General features: G+C 37.0%; 1 protein-coding gene and 1 non-coding gene across 2 annotated transcripts; both read left to right on the top strand.

The window, feature by feature from the left end:
• Positions 1–28: 28 nt before the first annotated feature.
• ppp1r8b (protein phosphatase 1, regulatory subunit 8b) lies at positions 29–16,715 on the top strand. Its single transcript, XM_051866095.1, has 7 exons — positions 29–190; positions 459–519; positions 3,731–3,884; positions 3,980–4,197; positions 13,753–13,897; positions 15,202–15,266; positions 15,349–16,715. The coding sequence occupies exons 1-7, from the start codon at positions 141–143 to the stop codon at positions 15,700–15,702; spliced, it is 1,047 nt and encodes a 348-aa protein (XP_051722055.1). The 5' UTR covers positions 29–140; the 3' UTR covers positions 15,703–16,715.
• On the top strand, positions 2,460–2,627 carry LOC127498006 (small Cajal body-specific RNA 1). The gene has a single exon (XR_007925751.1). It is a non-coding gene; the product is annotated as a small Cajal body-specific RNA 1 (non-coding RNA).
• Positions 16,716–20,480: the final 3,765 nt, after the last annotated feature.

The raw sequence follows: 20,480 nt of genomic DNA, 5'->3' as shown, positions 1-20,480 counted from the left end.
CACGTCTGCTTTTAAGCCAATCAGTTACGACTACTGAAGGAACTTCGCGTTACGCGTTTAATATTTATGAGCCGGAAGACGGTCAGTAGCAGCTTACCCAGGATGCTTGGCGTGTTCGTAGCTGTGAAGAATGTGTGACAATGGCAACAAATACTACAGAGAAGAATCCACATTTCGACTGTCCGTCATGGTAAAAAACTAAACAAAAACACTGCAGTGCATGAATAAGGCTTTATCTTACCTAGCATTAAAACAACAGCCTTACACCGAACTGTTAGCTCTTGCTCTTTAGCAGACATATATCGTCACACTAATGGAGCTCAAACTGTTTTACAAACCGCATTCTTTGTGTAAAAGAGTATATTAATATCACTAGCAAAATAGGGAACATCTCAGAAGGCTTTATTTATGACCATAATGTACACAAGTGAAATGAGTTCATGACTTGTTCATTTCAGGGCAGGGAAGCCTCCAGCAGGGCTGCATTTGGACGTGGTGAAAGGAGACAAACTTGTTGAGGTATTGCATTGAGTTTTAAGAAGATTGGTTAATAATTGAAGTGAAGTTGTTCATAAGAATTTAACCTTCACAGATTTTGTAAATTATTCTATGTACTTCCCCACGTGTGGCTCCAAACCTGTATGCTGTTATGTGAAAATAGTTTTTAAACAATCTTGATGCAAGTCTTTTCCAAGTGACCCCAGTCCAAAAAGGATAAACATAAATTTTATATATACAGTTGCAAGATGTGTCTGTGAACCACTTGCAGAATATGTGAAAATGTGAATAATTTTAACAAAATAAGAGAGATCATACAAAATGCATGTTATTTTTTGTTTAGTACTGTCCTGAGTAAGATATTTTACATAAAAGATGTTTACATATAGTCGACAAGAAAAAAAAATAGCTGAATTTATTAAAATGACCCAGTTCAAAAGTTTGTGAACCATTGATTCTTAATACTGTGTGTGGTTACCTGGATGATCTACGACTGTTTTTTTTGTTTTGTGACGGTTGTTCATGAGTCCCTTGTTTGTCCTGAGCAGTTAAACTGAGCTCTGTTCTTCAGAACAAATCTCCAGTTCCTCCAGATTCTTCAGTTTTCAAGCATTGTTTGCATATTCGAACCCTTTCCAGCAGTGACTGTATGATCTTGAGATCCGTCTTTTCACACTGAGGACAACTGAGGGACTCAAACACAACTATTAAAAAAGGTTCAAACATTCACTGATGCTCCAAAAGGAAACACGATGCATTAAGAGCCGGGGGGTGAAAACTAGAAATGGTTCAAATATGCAAAAGATGCTGGAAATCAAAGAATCTGCAGGACCTGGAGGATTTTTCTGAAGAACAGAGCTCAGTTTAACTGCTCAGAATGAACAACCGTCACAAAACAAAAAACAGTCGTGGATCATCCAGGTAACCACACAGTATTAAGAATCAATGGTTCACAAACTTTTGAACTGGGCCATTTTAATAAATTTATCTATTAATCTATTTTTTTTTTTGTCTTGTCGACTATATGTAAACATCTTTTATGTAAAATATCTTACTCAGGACTGTACTAAATAAAAAAATAACATGCATTTTCAATGATCTCTCTCACTTTGTTAAAATTCTTCACATTTTCACAGATTCTGCAAGTAGTTCACATACTTTTTCTTGCAATATAACGATGCACCGATATATTGGCTGATAGTTTAAAAATAGCCAATATATCCTGTCAATCAAAAGAGGGCAGGAAAATGCACTGAATTTGGGCTTTGTGTTAGAAAAATGTTAAGAAACCAGTTTGATGTTCAATATAAATAGTAATTTTATGAATTGATATCATTCAGAAAGTTAAGAAATATTAATTTATTCTTCAGAATTTAGTGTTAATATTAATTTGAGTAATATTAATTTGAGTAATGTATTTATTTATAATTGAGATATATATATATATAGCCTGAATTTATTTGATCAAAAATTCAGAAAAAACTGTAATATTGTGAAATACTACAATTTAAAATGTTTATTATTATTATTATTATTATTATTATTATTTTATTGTAATATATTTTAAAATGTAATTTATCCTGTGATCAAAACTGAATTTTCAGCATCATTACTCCTGTCTTCAGTGTCACATGATCCTTCAGAAATCTTTGCTCACAGAAATAAATTACATTGTGAAGTATAAAAATAGAAAACCGTTATTTAAAATTGCAATAGTATTTGACAATATTACTGTTTATTCTGTATTTTTGATCAAATAAATGCAGTCTTGATGATCATGAGACTTCTTTCAAAAACATTAAAAATAATAATGTTTCCAAACTTTTGACTGGTGCTGTATATAAAGCCATATATATGACGTGTATAAAACAATAACATATGGGTTTATTTATTTTTGGGGGGTAAACCATTCCTTTTTATTTAAACAAAAAGTTATTGACAGCTTTTCCAACATGTGACAGATGCACCAGATACTGGCCTGACCGCCTGCAGCTCAGTTGAGTTTTTTTACTGATGCGTGCGTGACGTGGCTGTCGGGTCCAAAATGGTGCTACAGAAACACAAGACCCTGAGATTTAAGCTCTGAGAGGAGAGTCACTCCTCAGGTGTTATAACTCTAGGGCACATTATGACATGTTATTACATGTTATGTGTTCTTCTGTTGGGCTGGTCGAATGACAAAATACTGTCATGATATGAGTAATTTTTTAGCTTGTGGTTTATATACAGTGCCATTCAAAGTGGAATCTGAGATCATTTAAGACAAGACACCACAAGTGAATAGAGTAACATTTTTAACTAAAAGAAATCACCATATTTCCCCAGTGGATTAATCGCAGTACATTAAGATGTTACAAGTTTCCTGAAATGTAATGTTTAAATATGAGGCATTATCTAATTACATATGCACTAATATGCATACATCTACAGCACAGAAATCTGAACATAAAGCCAGGGTGAACATCTTTTGTTTCATTTTGTTGACATATTAAAGGTTTTTATAGAGGGGATTTTGGATATCTCTTTTTGTCATGTCATAAAATGTAAATACTGTCAACTATGGAGAAAAAAAAAACTTTACAGTTTTATTGGACTAAAACTGTAAAATTTGATGCTGAAATTTGGTGCAGATTTCTGTCTCAGTGCTGGAGAAAAAAATAATTTTGAGAGAACTGCCTTTAAAGATATGTATTATAATTTAAAACTACAGACACAAGTACATAAAGTTTAATAAAATAAACACTTAAATGTGTATTTTGGATGTTTTCTTTCCACTAGTATGAAAGAAGACAATGTTATGGAAGTAAAATAGCCCAAAATTTACCAGCGCATAACAAAACAATGGTTTTAACTGTAGTGTCTTGCCTTAATTTCTGATATTCAAGATCAAATTTAAGGTTGCAGGGCTTTGAGAAACAAAGCAACATTATGAAATATTTAAGATTCTGCACCATTTCTGTGTAAATAAATAAAAACCTCAACTATACAAGCTTTTTCACTAGTAGGCACAGGCCTATTTCCGCTAAAAGAAGTTATTTTTTTCCTTTTCTTGGAATGTAGACACAACCCAAAAGAGATAAGATTAATTAAATGGTCAACCAGTTTCTACAGTCCTAATTTATATACTGTCATTTCTGCCCACTTATATCTGATTGTGTGTTTTGTCAAAGTAGTTTTGAGCACACAAAATAAGTTTGAGTGTAAACAGCCTACTGAAGCGGTCTCTCTGCAGAAACTGATCATTGATGAAAAGAAGTATTATTTGTTTGGGAGGAACCCAGACATCTGTGACTTCACCATTGACCATCAGTCGTGCTCTCGCGTGCATGCGGCACTCGTCTACCACAGGCATTTGAAACGGGTGTTTCTCATCGACCTTAACAGCAGTAAGTGCATCCAGACCAATGAGAAACATTTGTCATATCCGTCAGTTTACCAATGTACAAGACCCTAAACAAGCATGTGTGTTGACTTCCTGTAGCACATGGTACGTTCCTCGGACACATTCGCCTGGAGCCCCACAAGCCCCAGCAGGTTCCCATCGATTCCACTATGTCGTTTGGTGCGTCCACACGCGTCTACACCATTCGGGAGAAACCTCAGAGTCAGCCGGGCACTGGTGTCGGGGAAAGTAAAACTGGTGATGACGAGGAGCTTAAGGGACTTCTGGGACTTCCAGAGGAAGAAACTGAACTGGAGGTACATACTAGTTTATTCCTACTTAATCTTAATTCTTTTTCTATATATGATAGTCATCAAAACACAAGTATGGGAATTCTATTGTGAAAGACCATTCACCGTGTCCAATTTTCACATTTTCAGTAGTCAGTACCAATACCAGTCTAATTTTACAGTTCTCGCTACCAATTTCTGTACTAGTGTTAATTTCATCAGCAATTTTTTTTAGTCCTGTGTCAAATGTACTTTGTAGGTTGTATCATGTTAAGTCAACCTTGTCCTGTTTTTGTTTAATCAACTAAATGTATGGGCATTTTAGTCTAGCTTTAGTCAATGAAAACTTAGTCACATTCTCGTCATGCCACATAATGTTTAAACTGATAATCACGATTATTTTGCTCAAAATTATGTGATTGTTGTCATTTGGGAAATGTATTTTTACATTTCATCATAATTACACTTTCACCTATAAGCAGAGATCAAGAGAATGTCAACTTGTACGCATGGTTTATTTTCTTCATCTAGTTTCCTGATTTATGTAAGGGAACTTGGATAATATAACTCAAAGGTGATTGAATTACAGCGAAAAAGAACCGAATTAATATGTAAATGATTCAGAATTAATATTTAACACTTTATCAACTATTCGACCACTGATAAGTTGAGGTTAGGGTATTTTACCAGTTCTGAACAGAATATTATCCCGTGGCCAACGGTAATAATTAGGGCTGGGTAAAAAATATAGATTTCTCGATTTTAATCGATTCTCATTTTTACGAACCGATATCGATTCTTAAATCCCAAGAATCGATTAGTCTAGTCTGTTTCAGTTGATGAATGAACAGAACATGTAGCGCGCCTCCCATCCAATAAATCGCAATATTCTTTGTGCTTTGTTACTTTTGATATGAAGCAAAGTCTCATTCTTTAAATGACGTCCATCTTGTTGTGATATTCAAAAAATAAATACCGTTTTGGCGCTGTTTAATGTGACGTGACAGATCGCTTTAGTGCCTCAGTTAAAGAGAAGCGGCAGCACGAGCGCATGTGAACATCCTCTCCTCCGCTTTAATACCAGTTACAGCGCGAAATAAACATGACTAAACATCTGAAGGTATGTTAAAATATACAGTACAACTTACCGAAATCCGTATCATGTCTCGTGTAATAGCTCAATCAGTGTTTCAACCTATAATAAAATAAAACAGCTTGTAACAATGTCACGTAACGTCACATTTACCTCAGAAAAATTATTCAGTGACCATAAACTCATTAGTCAGCTAGAAAAATGAACTCTAGAAAGCAGCATTCTGATAAATATAGCTATGCACCTTTACATAATGAATATGTTCTTCAATATTTAATGCATGTTTGAATAAATCAGTTATGACAGCCACGATTTTTGTTTATATTTCAAAAAAACGGATTGGAGTAGAAATATGATTATGTAATTCTAAACTTTATTTATTATTAAAAAAAAAAAAACATAATTGAGTGTAATTTAAGTGTTTGTATATTTATCTGAGTGGAGCTCACAGACACCAGGATGGATTAACTCAATGGTTTTAGTTCTCAGATTTGGCTCCCTTGTTCTGGAAACCAAAGTGTTTCTGTTTAGATGCCATATATACAGCGTATCTTTAGGCATATTTGTACCTAGTGAGTTAATTTTAACCTTCAATATTATAGTAAAGTAGTACCAACTGACTCCCATGTGTAGTTTACAGCATTAGTTGAGAGATATACTGATATACTACATCCAAAATAATCGATATCGAATCGAAATCGTAATCGAATCAAATCAAAAGCATGCAAATAGAAATCGAATCGAATCGTGAAAACTGTGTCAATACCCAGCCCTAGTAATAATATAAAGTTATGATTACTGATTATGAGCAAGGTAACAAAATCGACAGTTTAAGGCAGTAACTTGTAAGCACACAGCACAAAACACTTGGATATGTGAAAAATCAACAAGACTTTATTGAACTACTCTAATACACACAAACTAATCTAACGAAAACACACGCACATTCATTCATACAGTGACAGGGAACTTGTGATATTGTTAAAGGAAGATGAATGGAGTCCCAATTGTTTAGCGTTAAACACTATTTCTTTGACCGCAACCTGAGGGAATTAACATGCTAGCAATTCGACCTTAGTTTGTTTGCTTAATAAAAGTTGCACCAGCTCAGCAAGAATGAGGAGATTGTGATACTTGCGTTTGTATGCTCCTGTGAGCACGTGTTCCCTTCATGACGTAGTTGCAGGAGGGAATCTCTGCGATGCTGATTGGCTGGCGGTCGTTGTTGAGCTCTGAGGGACAGCACTCGACGGTGAATGGATAGTTGGCTTTGCAGGGAGGGGGAGCCTCGTGTGTCGGTTGCCGGATTACGCATTGCTGTGCAACGAAGTTTCTCTGCGTCTCGATGAGTTGCTGAAGCAATGGACTTTGAGAGGGTTTTCTTCGGCAAAGTTCAACGAAGGCTCGTACAGAAGAGTTGAGTTTGAGTGAGCACTTGAAGAGGTATAACATGCAGGCATTTAATAGGGGAAACTGTGAAAATGGGAGTAAAACAAACGATTATCAGTTTAAACTAAACAAACTTCTGAGAGTTTTAGTCAGCACTTTAAGAAATCAGCTTTCATAGTTTAAATGTGGTGCGCCCTACACAAATCTACTTTGCATCAAAATACTGGAAATCATTCAGCCGTCACACAGATACAAAATAGCGTATACTTCTCATAATTGGGGTAGGTTTTCATAAGAATTTACCTGTAATGTTCAAAAACACAGAAAAACTCTATAGGTTATATAAAACATGATAGATACAATATGTCTGAGGCTACTTCTAGTGATTAATTCCTCTAATGGAGGTAGAATAACAAACAAATCAGCTATAATAAATGTTTAACGCAGGAAGAACTCCACAGGTTATATCAAACACACATTTTATATATATATATATATTATAGAATGTCACCTATTGGTGATTAATTCACATCATTGGTGGTAATTTTGAGACACTTTCTGTTAAAGAGAGTGAATTCATTAAAGTTTCTGCTGGTTTAAGAGAAACTCTGGAATGTCTTTGAAATGCATAGCTGGGCAGAGTAGGGTGTACTCTACTGGAGAGTGTCCCCGTGTGGGCCTGTGGGCCTGTGGTCATTTGGGCCTTGGGACGTCTCCGCAATCTCAGTTTCCTCATCCATGTTTGGATTTATTACTGTTCATCACTGTGAAGGTTTGACTGCAGATTTAGTCGTAGTAAACAGTGCAAATGGCTTGTGACAGAAAATGGACTGGCTGAATGACACTGAATATCTCAATGGAAAACACTAAACTCCTGCTTACATTCTTGGCGGTGTTTTCATCCGTGCTGTAGAGAGAGCGTGTGCACATGGTTGCCAGATTGGAAAGATCAAGTAAAACAATTCAATTCACATTTATTTGTATAGCGCTTTTCACAATACATATCGTTTCAAAGCAGCTTTACAGAGAATGCATGTCAACATTACAATTTGGAGAATGCAGTTAGCTAATAATGTAATAATTTAGGCAATTAATTTACAATCACTGTTAGTAATTTAATCGAAGGTAGAAGCAAAGAGCTCCTGGAAAAATTAATTACATATTAACAGTAATTAGGATATATAGAAATTTGCGAATGTGCGTGTTGATCCAGATGTTGCATCTTCTGAAGTCATCGCAGGAGTTGGCGCCGTCACTTCAAAGGTGTTGGTCATCTGAGGTCTTCTTAAGAGGCTGGAACCAAACTGAAACTGATGTACTCTCTAGTCACCTCGGGACGGGCGTCCCGAGGTAAAACAGAAAAGCAAATGGAGAATAATTAGCATAGCTGCTGTTCATAACATTAAGCAAAGATAGTCATGTGCAATTGATCTGATATGAAATTCATTATGTGAATGCTTGGCTAAAGAGATGCATCTTTAATCTAGATTTAAACTGGGTGAGCGAGTCTGAGTCCCGCACATTATCAGGAAAGCTATTCCAGAGTTTAGGAGCCAAATGTGAAAACGCTCTCCCTCCTTTATAGGACTTAGCTATCCTAGGTACAACCAGAAGTCCAGAGTTTTGTGATCTTAAAGAGCGTGAAGGATTGTAGGGCGATAGAAGATCGGTTAAGTACACAGGAGCTAAACCATTTAGAGCCTTATAGGTCATTAGCAGTACTTTATAATCGATACGGAACTTAATAGGTAACCAGTGTAGAGATGATAAAATTGGTGTTATATGATCATATTTTCTTAACTTGGTAAGAACTCTAGCACCTGCATTTTGGACTAATTGTAGCTTGTTTGAGGAAGCAGGGCAACCAGCTAGTAATGCATTACAGTAATCTAGTCTAGACATCATGAATGCATGAACTAACTTTTCTGCATCAGAAACAGATAACATATTCCGTAGCTTAGCAATGTTTCTGAGGTGGAAGAAGGCTGTTTTTGTAACATATGAAATATGATTTTCAAAGGACAAGTTGCTGTCTAATATAACACCCAGGTCTTTAACTGTCGAGGATGGAGTAACAGTACATCCTTCTAAATGCAAATTGTAGTCTGAGAGATTCTGTGTACAGGTTTTTGGCCCAATAAGTAATACTTCAGTCTTATCTGAATTTAATAGAAGAAAATTACTAGTCATCCAATGTTTTACTTCTTTAACACACTCTGTCAGATTGGATAATTTAGAGTTTTCATCTGGTTGTGTTGAAATATATAACTGAGTATCATCGGCATAGCAGTGGAAACTAATTCCATGTCTTCTTATAATATTACCAAGTGGCAGCATGTATATTGAAAATAGCAGAGGGCCTAACACAGATCCTTGAGGCACTCCATAATTTACTATCGTTATCTTAGATTTTTCCCCGTTTAAATAAACAAAATTGTGACGGTCTGATAGATACGACCTAAACCACTGTAATGCCTGTCCCTGGATACCAGTGTAATTCTGTTGTCGATCTAGGAGTATTTTATGATCTATAGTGTCGAACGCAGCACTGAGATCAAGTAACACTAGTATTGAGATACAGCCTTGGTCAGACTCTAGAAGTAAGTCATTTGTAATTTTAACGAGCGCAGTTTCTGTGCTATGATGAGGCCTGAATCCTGACTGAAATTTTTCATAGATAGCGTTTTTTTTGCAAGAAGGAGCACAATTGGACCGACACCACTTTTTCTAGTATTTTAGATATAAATAGAAGATTTGAAATGGGTCTGTAATTTGCCAATACATTTGGATCTAATTGTGGTTTCTTAATGAGAGGCTTAATAACTGCTAGCTTGAACGGTCTTGGAACATGACCTAGAGATAAAGACGAGTTAATAATATTGAGAAGAGGCTCTTCTGCTACAGGTAACAATTCTTTCAGTAGTTTAGTGGGTATTGGATCTAATAAACATGCTGTTGGTTTAGATGCCATGATAAGTTTATTTAGCTCTTCCTGTCCTATAGTTGTAAAGCACTGAAACTGTTCTTGAGGGACGATAATTGAGGCTGAATCATAAAACTCTGTCAAAGGTTGTACATTTACAATTGTATTTCTGATGCTTTCGATTTTTTCAGTAAAGAAATTCATAAAGTCATCGCTACTAAACTGTAATGAAATGTTTTGTTCTTGTGATGTCTGTTTATTTGTTAATCTAGCCACTGTACTAAACAAGAACCTTGGATTGTTTTGGTTATTTTCTATGAGTTTGCGGAGATGCTCGGCCCTGGCTGCTTTTAGAGTCTTTCTATAACGGGACGAGCTGTCTTTCCACGCGATTCTGAAGACCTCTAAACGAGTTTGTCTCCATTTGCGTTCTAGATTACAAGTTTCTCTTTTGATAGCGTGAGTAATACTGTTGTACCATGGTACAGTATTTTTCTCTCTAACCTTTTTTAATCTCATCGGTGCAACAGTATCTAATGTACTAGTGAAAGTGGTGCACATACTGCTAGTCATTTTCTCGATCATTTGTGTGTTTGGGTACAATGAGCAGCTGAGACAGATCAGGCAGTTTATTTGTGAATTTATCTATAGTTGTCGGGAGAATTGTTCTACCTAGTCGATATCGTGGCGCAATTTGACAAATATCAGCAGTAAGCAGTACGCATGTTACAAGGTAATGATCAGTGATATCATCACTTTGCGGTATAATTTCTATATCAGTAGGATTGATTCCATGTGATATAATTAAATCTAGTGTATGATTAAGACGGTGAGTGGGTCCAGTGACGTTTTGTTTGACCCCAAACGAGTTTAGTAAATCTGTAAACGCAGCCCCTAATGCATCATTTGTATTGTCTATTGAATGTTAAAATCTCCAACAATCAGCGCTTTATCCAGGCAGAAAATATAGCTTTCAAGAGAAAAGCTCTAACTGGGGGATCTAAACTCTTGATATCTGGCAACTGCAGGCATCAAAGCTCGTATAGGGGCTTATTAAAAACAGTCTGTAATATTTTGTCTCCTTTTTTTTTTTTTTTCCTGACAAAAACAGAGATTTTGGTCAAATTCTTTTTTTTTTTTAAAGCTGCAGTCTAATTTTTTTTTTTGGTTAAAAATTATCCAAAATCTATTTTTGAACAAGTACATAACCAGCCAGTGTTCAAAACTATCTCCTTACTTTAGCCCGATTCACAACGGTAAGCTTGTAATAATGTTTTATAATTCGAGTGGTACTGGTAGGTTTCTGCAGGAAATTCGAGCATGCAGCCATTCGTCTTTGTGTCATTACGCCACGTGTGTTTACATAAAGGAGTCCCATAGTAGGCTATAGAGACAGAGCATGTTTAGGCCACGCCCACACCGGGAGGGAATACAATCCAACTCTCTCCATTGACTTTGTATTGTGTGAAGCTGCCTCCTTGTCATTTCTTGCTTCTAACAAAAGACAGAACACTGTCTAAAAGCTGCTGTGTGACAGGGTGTACAGCAAACATGCTAAAAGACCCAGAACTAAGTTTTTATCAGCATAAAAGCCTGCCTTTAAACAGACAAAAGTGGATACAGGAAATAAGATGTGAAGCATCAGCAGGAAGAAAGGGTAAATTTTGGGTAAATTTTAATTTCTCGATATGTCTCCTCCTCTCAGGTTCACATAGGGTAGTGAAACTTTTACATGGTTAAAAATAATGAATGTGGTTTTTTTTTTTTAGCATATCCTGTCCCGAATTACGTTCCCCTCCAGTGGGCATAGTTCTCGGAGTAATATGATATGTTGCGCTCTGTCTCAATTGCCTGTATCCACTTTTGTGTCCTTAAACGCTCATTTTTTTGGGGTCAACAGCTTGTTTGCTGTACACCCTGCCACATAGCAGCTTTTAGACATTCTGTTTTTTGTTATAAATCAGAAATGACAAGGAGGCAGCTTCACGCAATACAAAGTCAATGACGGGTGTCGCTCTGTCTTTATATGGCATGTGAGGACGCTGCTGGCGGCGGATCATTTATAGCCTTTTCTCACAGCGGTTGCAATAATAAAAAAATTTATCATTTTGATGGCGGGTTGTAATCCAGAAAGGTCCAAATGACAATCATCAGTGACAACTGGAGATTCACCCATAGTCAAAAGCAAAAGACTTCGGACTGCGGAGTGACTACAGAAATTGAAATCTACAGGTAATGCTAATACACACTAAATACACATAGTCACGCAATGCTGATGTTGTTAACATTAACAATTTGAGAACAAAGTATAATAACAATAATAATTTGCACAGTTTGACGTGATCCGAGCTAAGTGATTGTTAGATTTAATCACCATTGGCAGCGCGATTTAATATAATGCTTTTTTTTTTGTTTTCTCAGTTGGTCAGAACAAAAGTGGCAGATTTGTTACTTGTTCAGATGACATTTTCCAGTGAAAATTCTTATTTTGGTCATACTTCCAAGATGTAGAATCTGTGATTCTGAAGTACAGTATCCACAACGGTGCAGTGACTGACAGCAAACATTAGATTGATGCGCGCTGAGGAGCCGTGCTGATGCACAACCCATATAAAGACGATAATTCCACAAATAACTGCAATTGCAGGTTTTAAACAGAGATGGCGACAAAGAGGCAAAACTTACAGACTGCAGCTTTAACTACATTTTGGTCTCGTCTTTTTTCGTCAACAATATTGCATGTTGATATAGTCACAGTTTTCGTTTAATGGCCTTGGTCTCGTCATCGTCTCGTCGTGTACAAAAAAGGCTGTTGACAAACATTTTTCGTCATAGAATTCATTAAAGAAATTAACACTATTCTGTACCATAGCAAAAGCTGTTGGAACTATTTAAACAATTTGAAAATATATATTTTTTAATAATTATAAGTTGATAAACATTAAAGGAATAGTTCACACAAAAATGAGAATTTTTTGAGACCTTTTTTTTTTTTTTTCTTCTTCAGCCAAAAAGTAATAAAGATTTTGAAAGAAAATATTCCAGGATTTTTTATTTTACACTCTTATTCCACATGACCCCAGCTGATGAATAAGGGTGTTCTCTAACGAAACAATCATTTTCAGAAAAAAACTTTTTAACTACAAATGTTCGCCTTCATCCAGCACTGCTATGCGCATCCATGTAGACTGTTGAGTTCATGACCTTTCGCGTGATGCAGCATGTTGGAAAGTTCTCACTTAAAGGTGCTGTATGCAATTTCTCAAATTCGTTGTTGAATACTGTTGATATTTGTAATCAACCCAAACAAACCCACCCCTCTCTTCATTGCTCTGCCTCCAAAAATCACCCTCCAATCCTAACCACCCTGCTCAGAGTCAGTCTCGAACCTTGGCCCAATCGCTGTTGGCATGCGAGGCGAATGCACTACCAATGACGATAAATACCTCATTCTCTAGCAGCCGTCAGTGTGCAGTAGTTTACCTTCACAACTCTCACTATCTGGCCGCTGTTACACACGCAATGCAAGAGTGGATGTCTGTTTATCACAGCTGACACGCAACAAAATGCTTCACAAAAAATAAAGCGGAGTTGATGAACGAATGACAAGGAAGCACAAAAAAATGAACATACAGTACACAAGAGTAAATACAAACAAGAGTTTGTTGTTAATCACCAACAGCACAGCAGCCCCAGACAATCATGACACTCAAACCCAGTTTTACTCGCATGAAAAGCGGGTTCAAAGCAGCCTCCACGTCTGTTTTCAGGCCTTCCCGCTTAGCTCTCTCCAGCGCTGGAAAGCTTTTCTAATATAAACCTGGGTCCTAAAGCGCGGCCCGACTAACTTCCAAACAGTGTATTTGAAATGATACTGAGTCCACCTTTAATGTAGGTGGCAAGAACCGCCCCACTGTTTACAAGAGGAACATGCAAAGACTACATGTCGAGCGCCCTTCACACTGTAAAATAATCAAACAACTATGTCGAGAAGAAAACGGCACGTAGCCTTCAAATAATTTTGAATTATGTAAACACTGCTTTAAAATGGTAAATGAAAAGTATGAAAAGTTGACATGTCTATTAGTTTGCATTTACACTTGCATTTACACTCAATTATTTTTTTTTTTTTTTTTAATGAATTTAAAAAATATTTTCTGTTTGGCTCTTTTGGCAGAACCTGACTGAGTTCAACACCGCTCATAACAAGCGCATCTCCACCCTCACCATAGAAGAGGGCAACCTGGATATTCAGAGGCCCAAGAGGAAGAGGAAGAACTCCAGAGTGACCTTCAATGAAGAGGATGAGGTCATTAACCCAGGTAGAGTGAGCAGCCATAAAGAGAACCTGAACCTCAATCAACCACTTAGCCAGGGCTTGTGCTCCACCCAAGGAGGGACTCTTATATAGAAATGCCTTTGCTTTACTACTTCCAGCTGCTCATTTGTCACAATTCATCTTCAACAACAAGAAGAAGACTTCTTAATATGAAAATTAAGGCTATGTCTATTTAAGGCTATGTCCATTTATCCGGATACATTTGAAAACAGTGTATTTGTTTCAAAACACTCTCTGTCCACACTAGCATTTACGCATTTTCCAAAAGTTTCTCGTACATACTGAAACGTCGGAAAATGCTAAATTCACCTTCCTGTGCATGGAGAGCATTGTCAAAAAGCTTTGTTTTTGTTAATAAAAACGCCTTCTCATTGTGGACAGAAGGACAAAACGGAGAGAAAAAGATATTTTCTCAAACGAAAATGTATTCCTGTGGACAAGGCCTAAGACTTGTACCTTTTAAAGGGTTAGTTCACCCAAAAATGAAAATTCTGTTATTAATTACTCACACTCATCGTTCCACACCCAAAAGGCCTTCGTTCATCTTCAAAACACAAATTAAGATATTTTTGATGAAATCCGATGGCTCAGTGAGGCCTGCATCGCCAGCAATAACACTCCCTTTTTCAATGACCAGAAAGCTACTAAAGACATATTTAAAACAGTTCATGTGACTACAGTGGTTCAACCTTAATATTATAAAGCGACTAGAATACTTTTTGTGCACCAAAAATAACAAAATAAAGACTTTATTCAGCAATATCTAGTGACGGGTGATTTCAAAACACTGCTTCATGGAGCTTCGAAGCTTTACAAATCTTTAGTCTCGAATCAGTGGTTCGGAGCACATATCAAACTGCCAGAGTCACGTGAACTATTGAAGTTTCAAAACACTTATGACGTAACGAAGCCTCGTTTACTGAAATCATGGGATTTTGGTGCTCTGAACCACTGATTCGAAACAAATGATTCGTAAAGCTTCGAAGCTTCATGAAGCAGTGTTTTGAAATGAACATCTTAAAGGTTTAGTTCACCCAAAAATGATAAAGATGTTTATTGACCTTAAATTTTATAAAACTGAATTCAAGACCTGCGGGAACACTGCCATGGAGAGAACCGACGGTGTCTGAAGGAAGACGTTCACAAAAATGACTTAAATATTGGTTTATTTGTCATACAAAGCTGTTGTTTGACTTCAGAAGACTTGGGATATAGCATCCATCTCTACTTTTGTGAAGCTTTTATACTACCTTTTTTAACATTGTGTCTGTTGTTAACTCTTTTTAGAGGACATCGACCCCTCTGTTGGGCGTTTCAGAAACATGGTCTCAACAGCTGTCGTTCCTATTAAGGTAACGTCTTCATATCTTGAATGGTTCAGCCATATGCTAAACGGAAGCATGATTTACATGTCCTTGTTTGTTTCATCAACAGAGGAAGAAAATGGGCGGTGGTAATGCGCTGGGAATCGAGGAAACCGTAACACGGCACATGCACGCATTCCCCTTGCAAAGTGGACTCTACAGAGACCTTCCGCCTGCCAGTCATGAAGCTCAATTGACAGGCGCTCCCAGCGGAGCCACAATCCTGGGAGGACTGCCGTTACCCCTGCCCAACCCTGCCCCGGATGTAGACCTGGCCCAAGAGGTCCCGCCACCCCCGCTCAAGCTCAATCCCACACCTGTAACCGGCCCGTACGTCTCCGAGCTCCTCAATGAACCCCGCAAGAAGAAGTACGCTAAAGAGGCATGGCCTGGCAAGAAGCCCGCTCCGTCTCTGCTTATTTAGCTGCGTATTCATAATATAGGATGTGGCTGACTCTCCTGTCCTCATGAACTTTATCTTGAAGAAGCAGGCTTTGACTTCTACTGGACTACAGGAATCTGATTTAATGCAAGAAATTAATGTGTACATTTTAAAGGAACAATTCTTCCAAAAATGAACATTAGACTTAGACTCATGTCATTCCAGACAGGTATTATTTTCTGAATTTGATGACAAAAGGCAGAATGTCCTCCTTTGCACAATTCAGTTTGATTTAAAAATTAGTGCTTTTCGCTCTGTTCCTCACAATAGATAATCGGTTTTATAAATCATCAATTTTTGTCTTGTGTAAAATAGCTGCTTTTTTCACAGAAAACAAACAAACAAACAGGGTTTGCAGTGACATGAGGGTGAGTAAATGACAGTTTTCATTTTTGGTTGAACCGTTCCTTTAAAAAAAAAACAGCGTAATGAACATAATGAAAAGGAAACAAAAGTACATTGTTTGACCCAAATAGTGTAAAAAAATTACACTATAATAATTTTAAAATGTGTCATGTTTGGCCTGAAATTTACGAGGGTTTATCTTTTATAGTGTACTCTCCCTTTTTATATTACTATTTATGTAAAATGTTTACAAGGACAGGCTTTTTATGTACACATTTTAAAACGATTAGCTGTTTGGCCGATACGCTTCCATTAGCATCATTGATGCAGATGAGATGGATGTGGTAGATCTTCCACAAACCTGTACTAGGCTTCATAACTGGTGAAAATTTGCATTACTGTAACACTTTACCGTTTTGAAGATTTTTTTTGACCTTCCTCAGCTGTTCCACGCTGGATTATTTCCCCTTAATATACAAACGGAGTGAAGCGTTTCAAATGAACTGATGGTAATGTGGTTCATCAGGTGTTTCCCTGCAGACTTCACTGTTGAAGAAAGAAAAAATGTTTTATACTCTTATGTTCTGTTTGGTACATTTGTTTGTACATATCACTCACAATAAAACCCAGTGTATTTTTATATATTTAAACTTTGTAATTACCAATTTTAAACATTTTGTTGTTGTTATGGAGGTGGTTGTATTTTTGCTAATAGAGATGCATGCTATAAGAATCCTAGCAATCCATTTATCCAGGTAGAGGCATGGCAGGTGCTGAAGAACAAAAACCAATCAAACACTGCATTTAAAGCATACCTATAATTGTGAAATCGAGTGAAACAATTTTTCACATCCATTTTCTCCTCCTCTCTTCAGAATTGAGGGTAATGTATAGTTTTTTCACCAGGAATTCAAAGATTAAAGATATAAGAAGTTATACTGACTTGTTTTCAGCATTATATATCTCAGATCCGAGAGCTAGTTCTCAGTGAACAGAATGAATGAGATTTTGACCTGTGGATGCCTTCTGTTGCACTACTGACAGGATATGATTTGTATTTGTGATGCATCAGTAATCATTCCACACTGCAGAGCAATGCTTCTGCTTCTGCTTCTTCTGCTCTTATGAAACATTGATGATTATTAGAAAGCCAAATTTATCGTTCTTGACATTCCGTGGGGGGTTAAAAAAAAAAAAAAAATACACACACACACACACACACACACACATATATATATATATATATATATATATATATATATATATATTACAGATACAGGTGCTGGTCATATAATTAGAATATCATCAAAAAGTTCATTTTTTATAAATTATTTTTAAAAATGAAACTTTCATATATTCTAGATTCCCTACATGTAAAGTAAAACATTTCAAAAGTTTTTTTTTTTTTTTAATTTTGATGATTAGAGCGTACAGCTCATGAAAGTCCAAAATCCAGTATTTCAAAATATTAGAATATTTCCTAAGATCAATCAACAAATGGATTTGCAAAACAGAAAAGTTAAAGTTCTTTAAAGTATGTTCTTTTGTGCACTCAATACTTGATCGGCAGGACATATTACAGCAAATGACTTGCTCCTAGCACAAATTACTGCATCAGTGAAGTGTGGCATGGAAGTGATCAGCCTGTGGCACTGCTGAGGCACTATTGAGCCTTCAGATCATCTGTATATTGTTGGATCGACTGTTTCTCATCTTTCTCTTGAAAATATCCCATAGATTCAGGTCAGGCATGTTGGCTGGCCAATAAAGCACAGTAATATCATGGTCAGCAAACCACTTGGAAGTGGTTTTTGCACTGTGGGCAGGTGCTAAAGTCCTGCTGGAAAAGGAAATCAGCATCTCCATAAAGCTTGTCAGCAGATGGAAGCATAAAGTGCTTCAAAATCTCCTGGAAGATGGCTGCATTGACTTTGCACTTGATAAAACACAATGGACCAACACCAGCAGACGTCACGCCCCCCCCCAAATCATTATTGACTTCAGAAACTTCACACTAGACTTCAAGCAGCTTGGATTCTGTGCCTCTCCAGTCTTCCTTCAGACTCTGGGACCATGATTTCAACATGAAATGCAAAATTTACTTTTATCTGAAAAGAGGACTTTCGACCACTGTTCACTGTCCAGTTCTTTTTCTCCTTAGCCCAGGTAAGATGCTTCTGACGTTGTCTCTGGTTCAGAAGTGGCTTGGTAGTCCTTTTCCTGAAGATGTCTGAGTGTGGTGACTCTTGATGCGCTGACTCCGGCTTCATTCTACTCATTGTGAAGCTCTCCCAAGTGTTTGAATCGGCTTTACTTGACAGTATTCTCAAGTTTGCGGTCATCCCTGTTGCTTGTGCACCTTTGCCTACCCAATTTCTTCCTTCCAGTCAACTTTGCATTTAATATGCTTTGATATTTCACTCTGTAAACAGCCACCCCATTCAGTAATGACCTTCTGTGACTTACTCTCTTTGTGGAGGGTGTCAATGATTGTCTCCTGGACCATTGCCAAGTCAGCAGTCTTCCCCATTAGTGTGGTTTCAAAGAACAAAAGATACCCGGAATTTATACTGTAGGGATGGTCATTTAATGAAACTCAAATGTAAATATTCTAATATTTTGAGATACTGGATTTTGGACTTTCATTAGCTGTACGCTCTAATCAACAAATTTACAAAAAAAAACTTTTGAAATGTTTTACTTTACATGTAGGGAATCTAGAATATATGAAAGTTTCATTTTTTAAAATAATTTACAATAAACAAATGAACTTTTTCACGATATTCTAATTATATGACCAGCACCTGGATGTATATATATATATATGTATACACAAACCCGATTCCAAAAAAGTTGAGACACTGTACAAATTGTGAATAAAAAAGGAATGCAATGATGTGGAAGTTTCAAATTTCAATATTTTATTCAGAAACATAGATGACATATCAAATGTTTAAACTGAGAAAATGTATCATTTTAAGGGAAAAATAAGTTGATTTTAAATTTCATGGCATCAACACATCTCAAAAATGTTGGGACAAGGCCATGTTTACCACTGTGTGGCATCCCCTCTTCTTTTTATAACAGTCTGCAAACGTCTGGGGACTGAGGAGACAAGTTGCTCAAGTTTAGGAATAGGAATGTTGTCCCATTCTTGTCTAATACAGGCTTCTAGTTGCTCAACTGTCTTAGGTCTTCTTTGTCGCATCTTCCTCTTTATGATGCGCCAAATGTTTTTTATGGATGAAAGATCTGGACTGCAGGCTGGCCATTTCAGTGCCCGGATCCTTCTTCTACGCAGCCATGATGTTGTAATTGATGCAATATGTGGTCTGGCATTGTCATGTTGGAAAATGCAAGGTCTTCCCTGAAAGAGACGACATCTGGATGGGAGCATATGTTGTTCTAGAACTTGGATATACCTTTCAGCATTGATGGTGCCTTTCCAGATGTGTAAGCTGCCCATGCCACACGCACTCATGCAACCCCATACCATCAGAGATGCAGGCTTCTGAACTGAGCGCTGATAACAACTTGGGTTGTCCTTGTCCTCTTTAGTCCGGATGACATGGCGTCCCAGTTTTCCAAAAAGAACTTCAAATTTTGATTTGTCTGACCACAGAACAGTTTTCCACTTTGCCACAGTCCATTTTAAATGAGCCTTGGCCCAGAGAAAATGCCTGCGCTTCTGGATCATGTTTAGATATGGCTTCTTGTTTGACCCATAGAGTTTTAGCCAGCAACGGCGAATGGCACGGTGGATTGTGTTCACCAACAGTGTTTTCTGGAAGTATTCCTGAGCCCATGTTGTGATTTCCATTACAGTAGCATTCCTGTATGTGATGCAGTGCCGTCTAAGGGCCCGAAGATCACGGGCATCCAGTACGGTTTTCCGGCCTTGACCCTTACGCACAGAGATTGTTCCAGATTCTCTGAATCTTTGGATGATATTATGCACTGTAGATGATGATAACTTCAAACTCTTTGCAATTTTTCTCTGAGAAACTCCTTTCTGATATTGCTCCACTATTTTTCGCCGCAGCGTTGGGGGAATTGGTGATCCTCTGCCCATCTTGACTTCTGAAAGACACTGCCACTCTGAGAGGCTCTTTTTATACCCAATCATGTTGCCAATTGACCTAATAAGTTGCAAATTGGTCCTCCAGCTGTTCCTTATATGTACATTTAACTTTTCTGGCCTCTTATTGCTACCTGTCCCAACTTTTTTGGAATGTGTAGCTCTCATGAAATCCAAAATGAGCCAATATTTGACATGACATTTCAAAATGTCTCACTTTCAACATTTGATATGTTATCTATATTCTATTGTGAATAAAATATAAGTTTATGAGATTTGAAAATATTGCATTCCTTTTTTATTCACAATTTGTACAGTGTCCCAACTTTTTTGGAAT

Source organism: Ctenopharyngodon idella, chromosome 16 (genome assembly GCF_019924925.1).
Source record: "Ctenopharyngodon idella isolate HZGC_01 chromosome 16, HZGC01, whole genome shotgun sequence".
In the NCBI taxonomy this organism is placed as follows: Eukaryota; Metazoa; Chordata; class Actinopteri; order Cypriniformes; family Xenocyprididae; genus Ctenopharyngodon; species Ctenopharyngodon idella.
The sequence above is the reverse complement of the archived record's forward strand: the minus strand, read 5'-3'. Positions and strand labels throughout refer to the sequence as shown.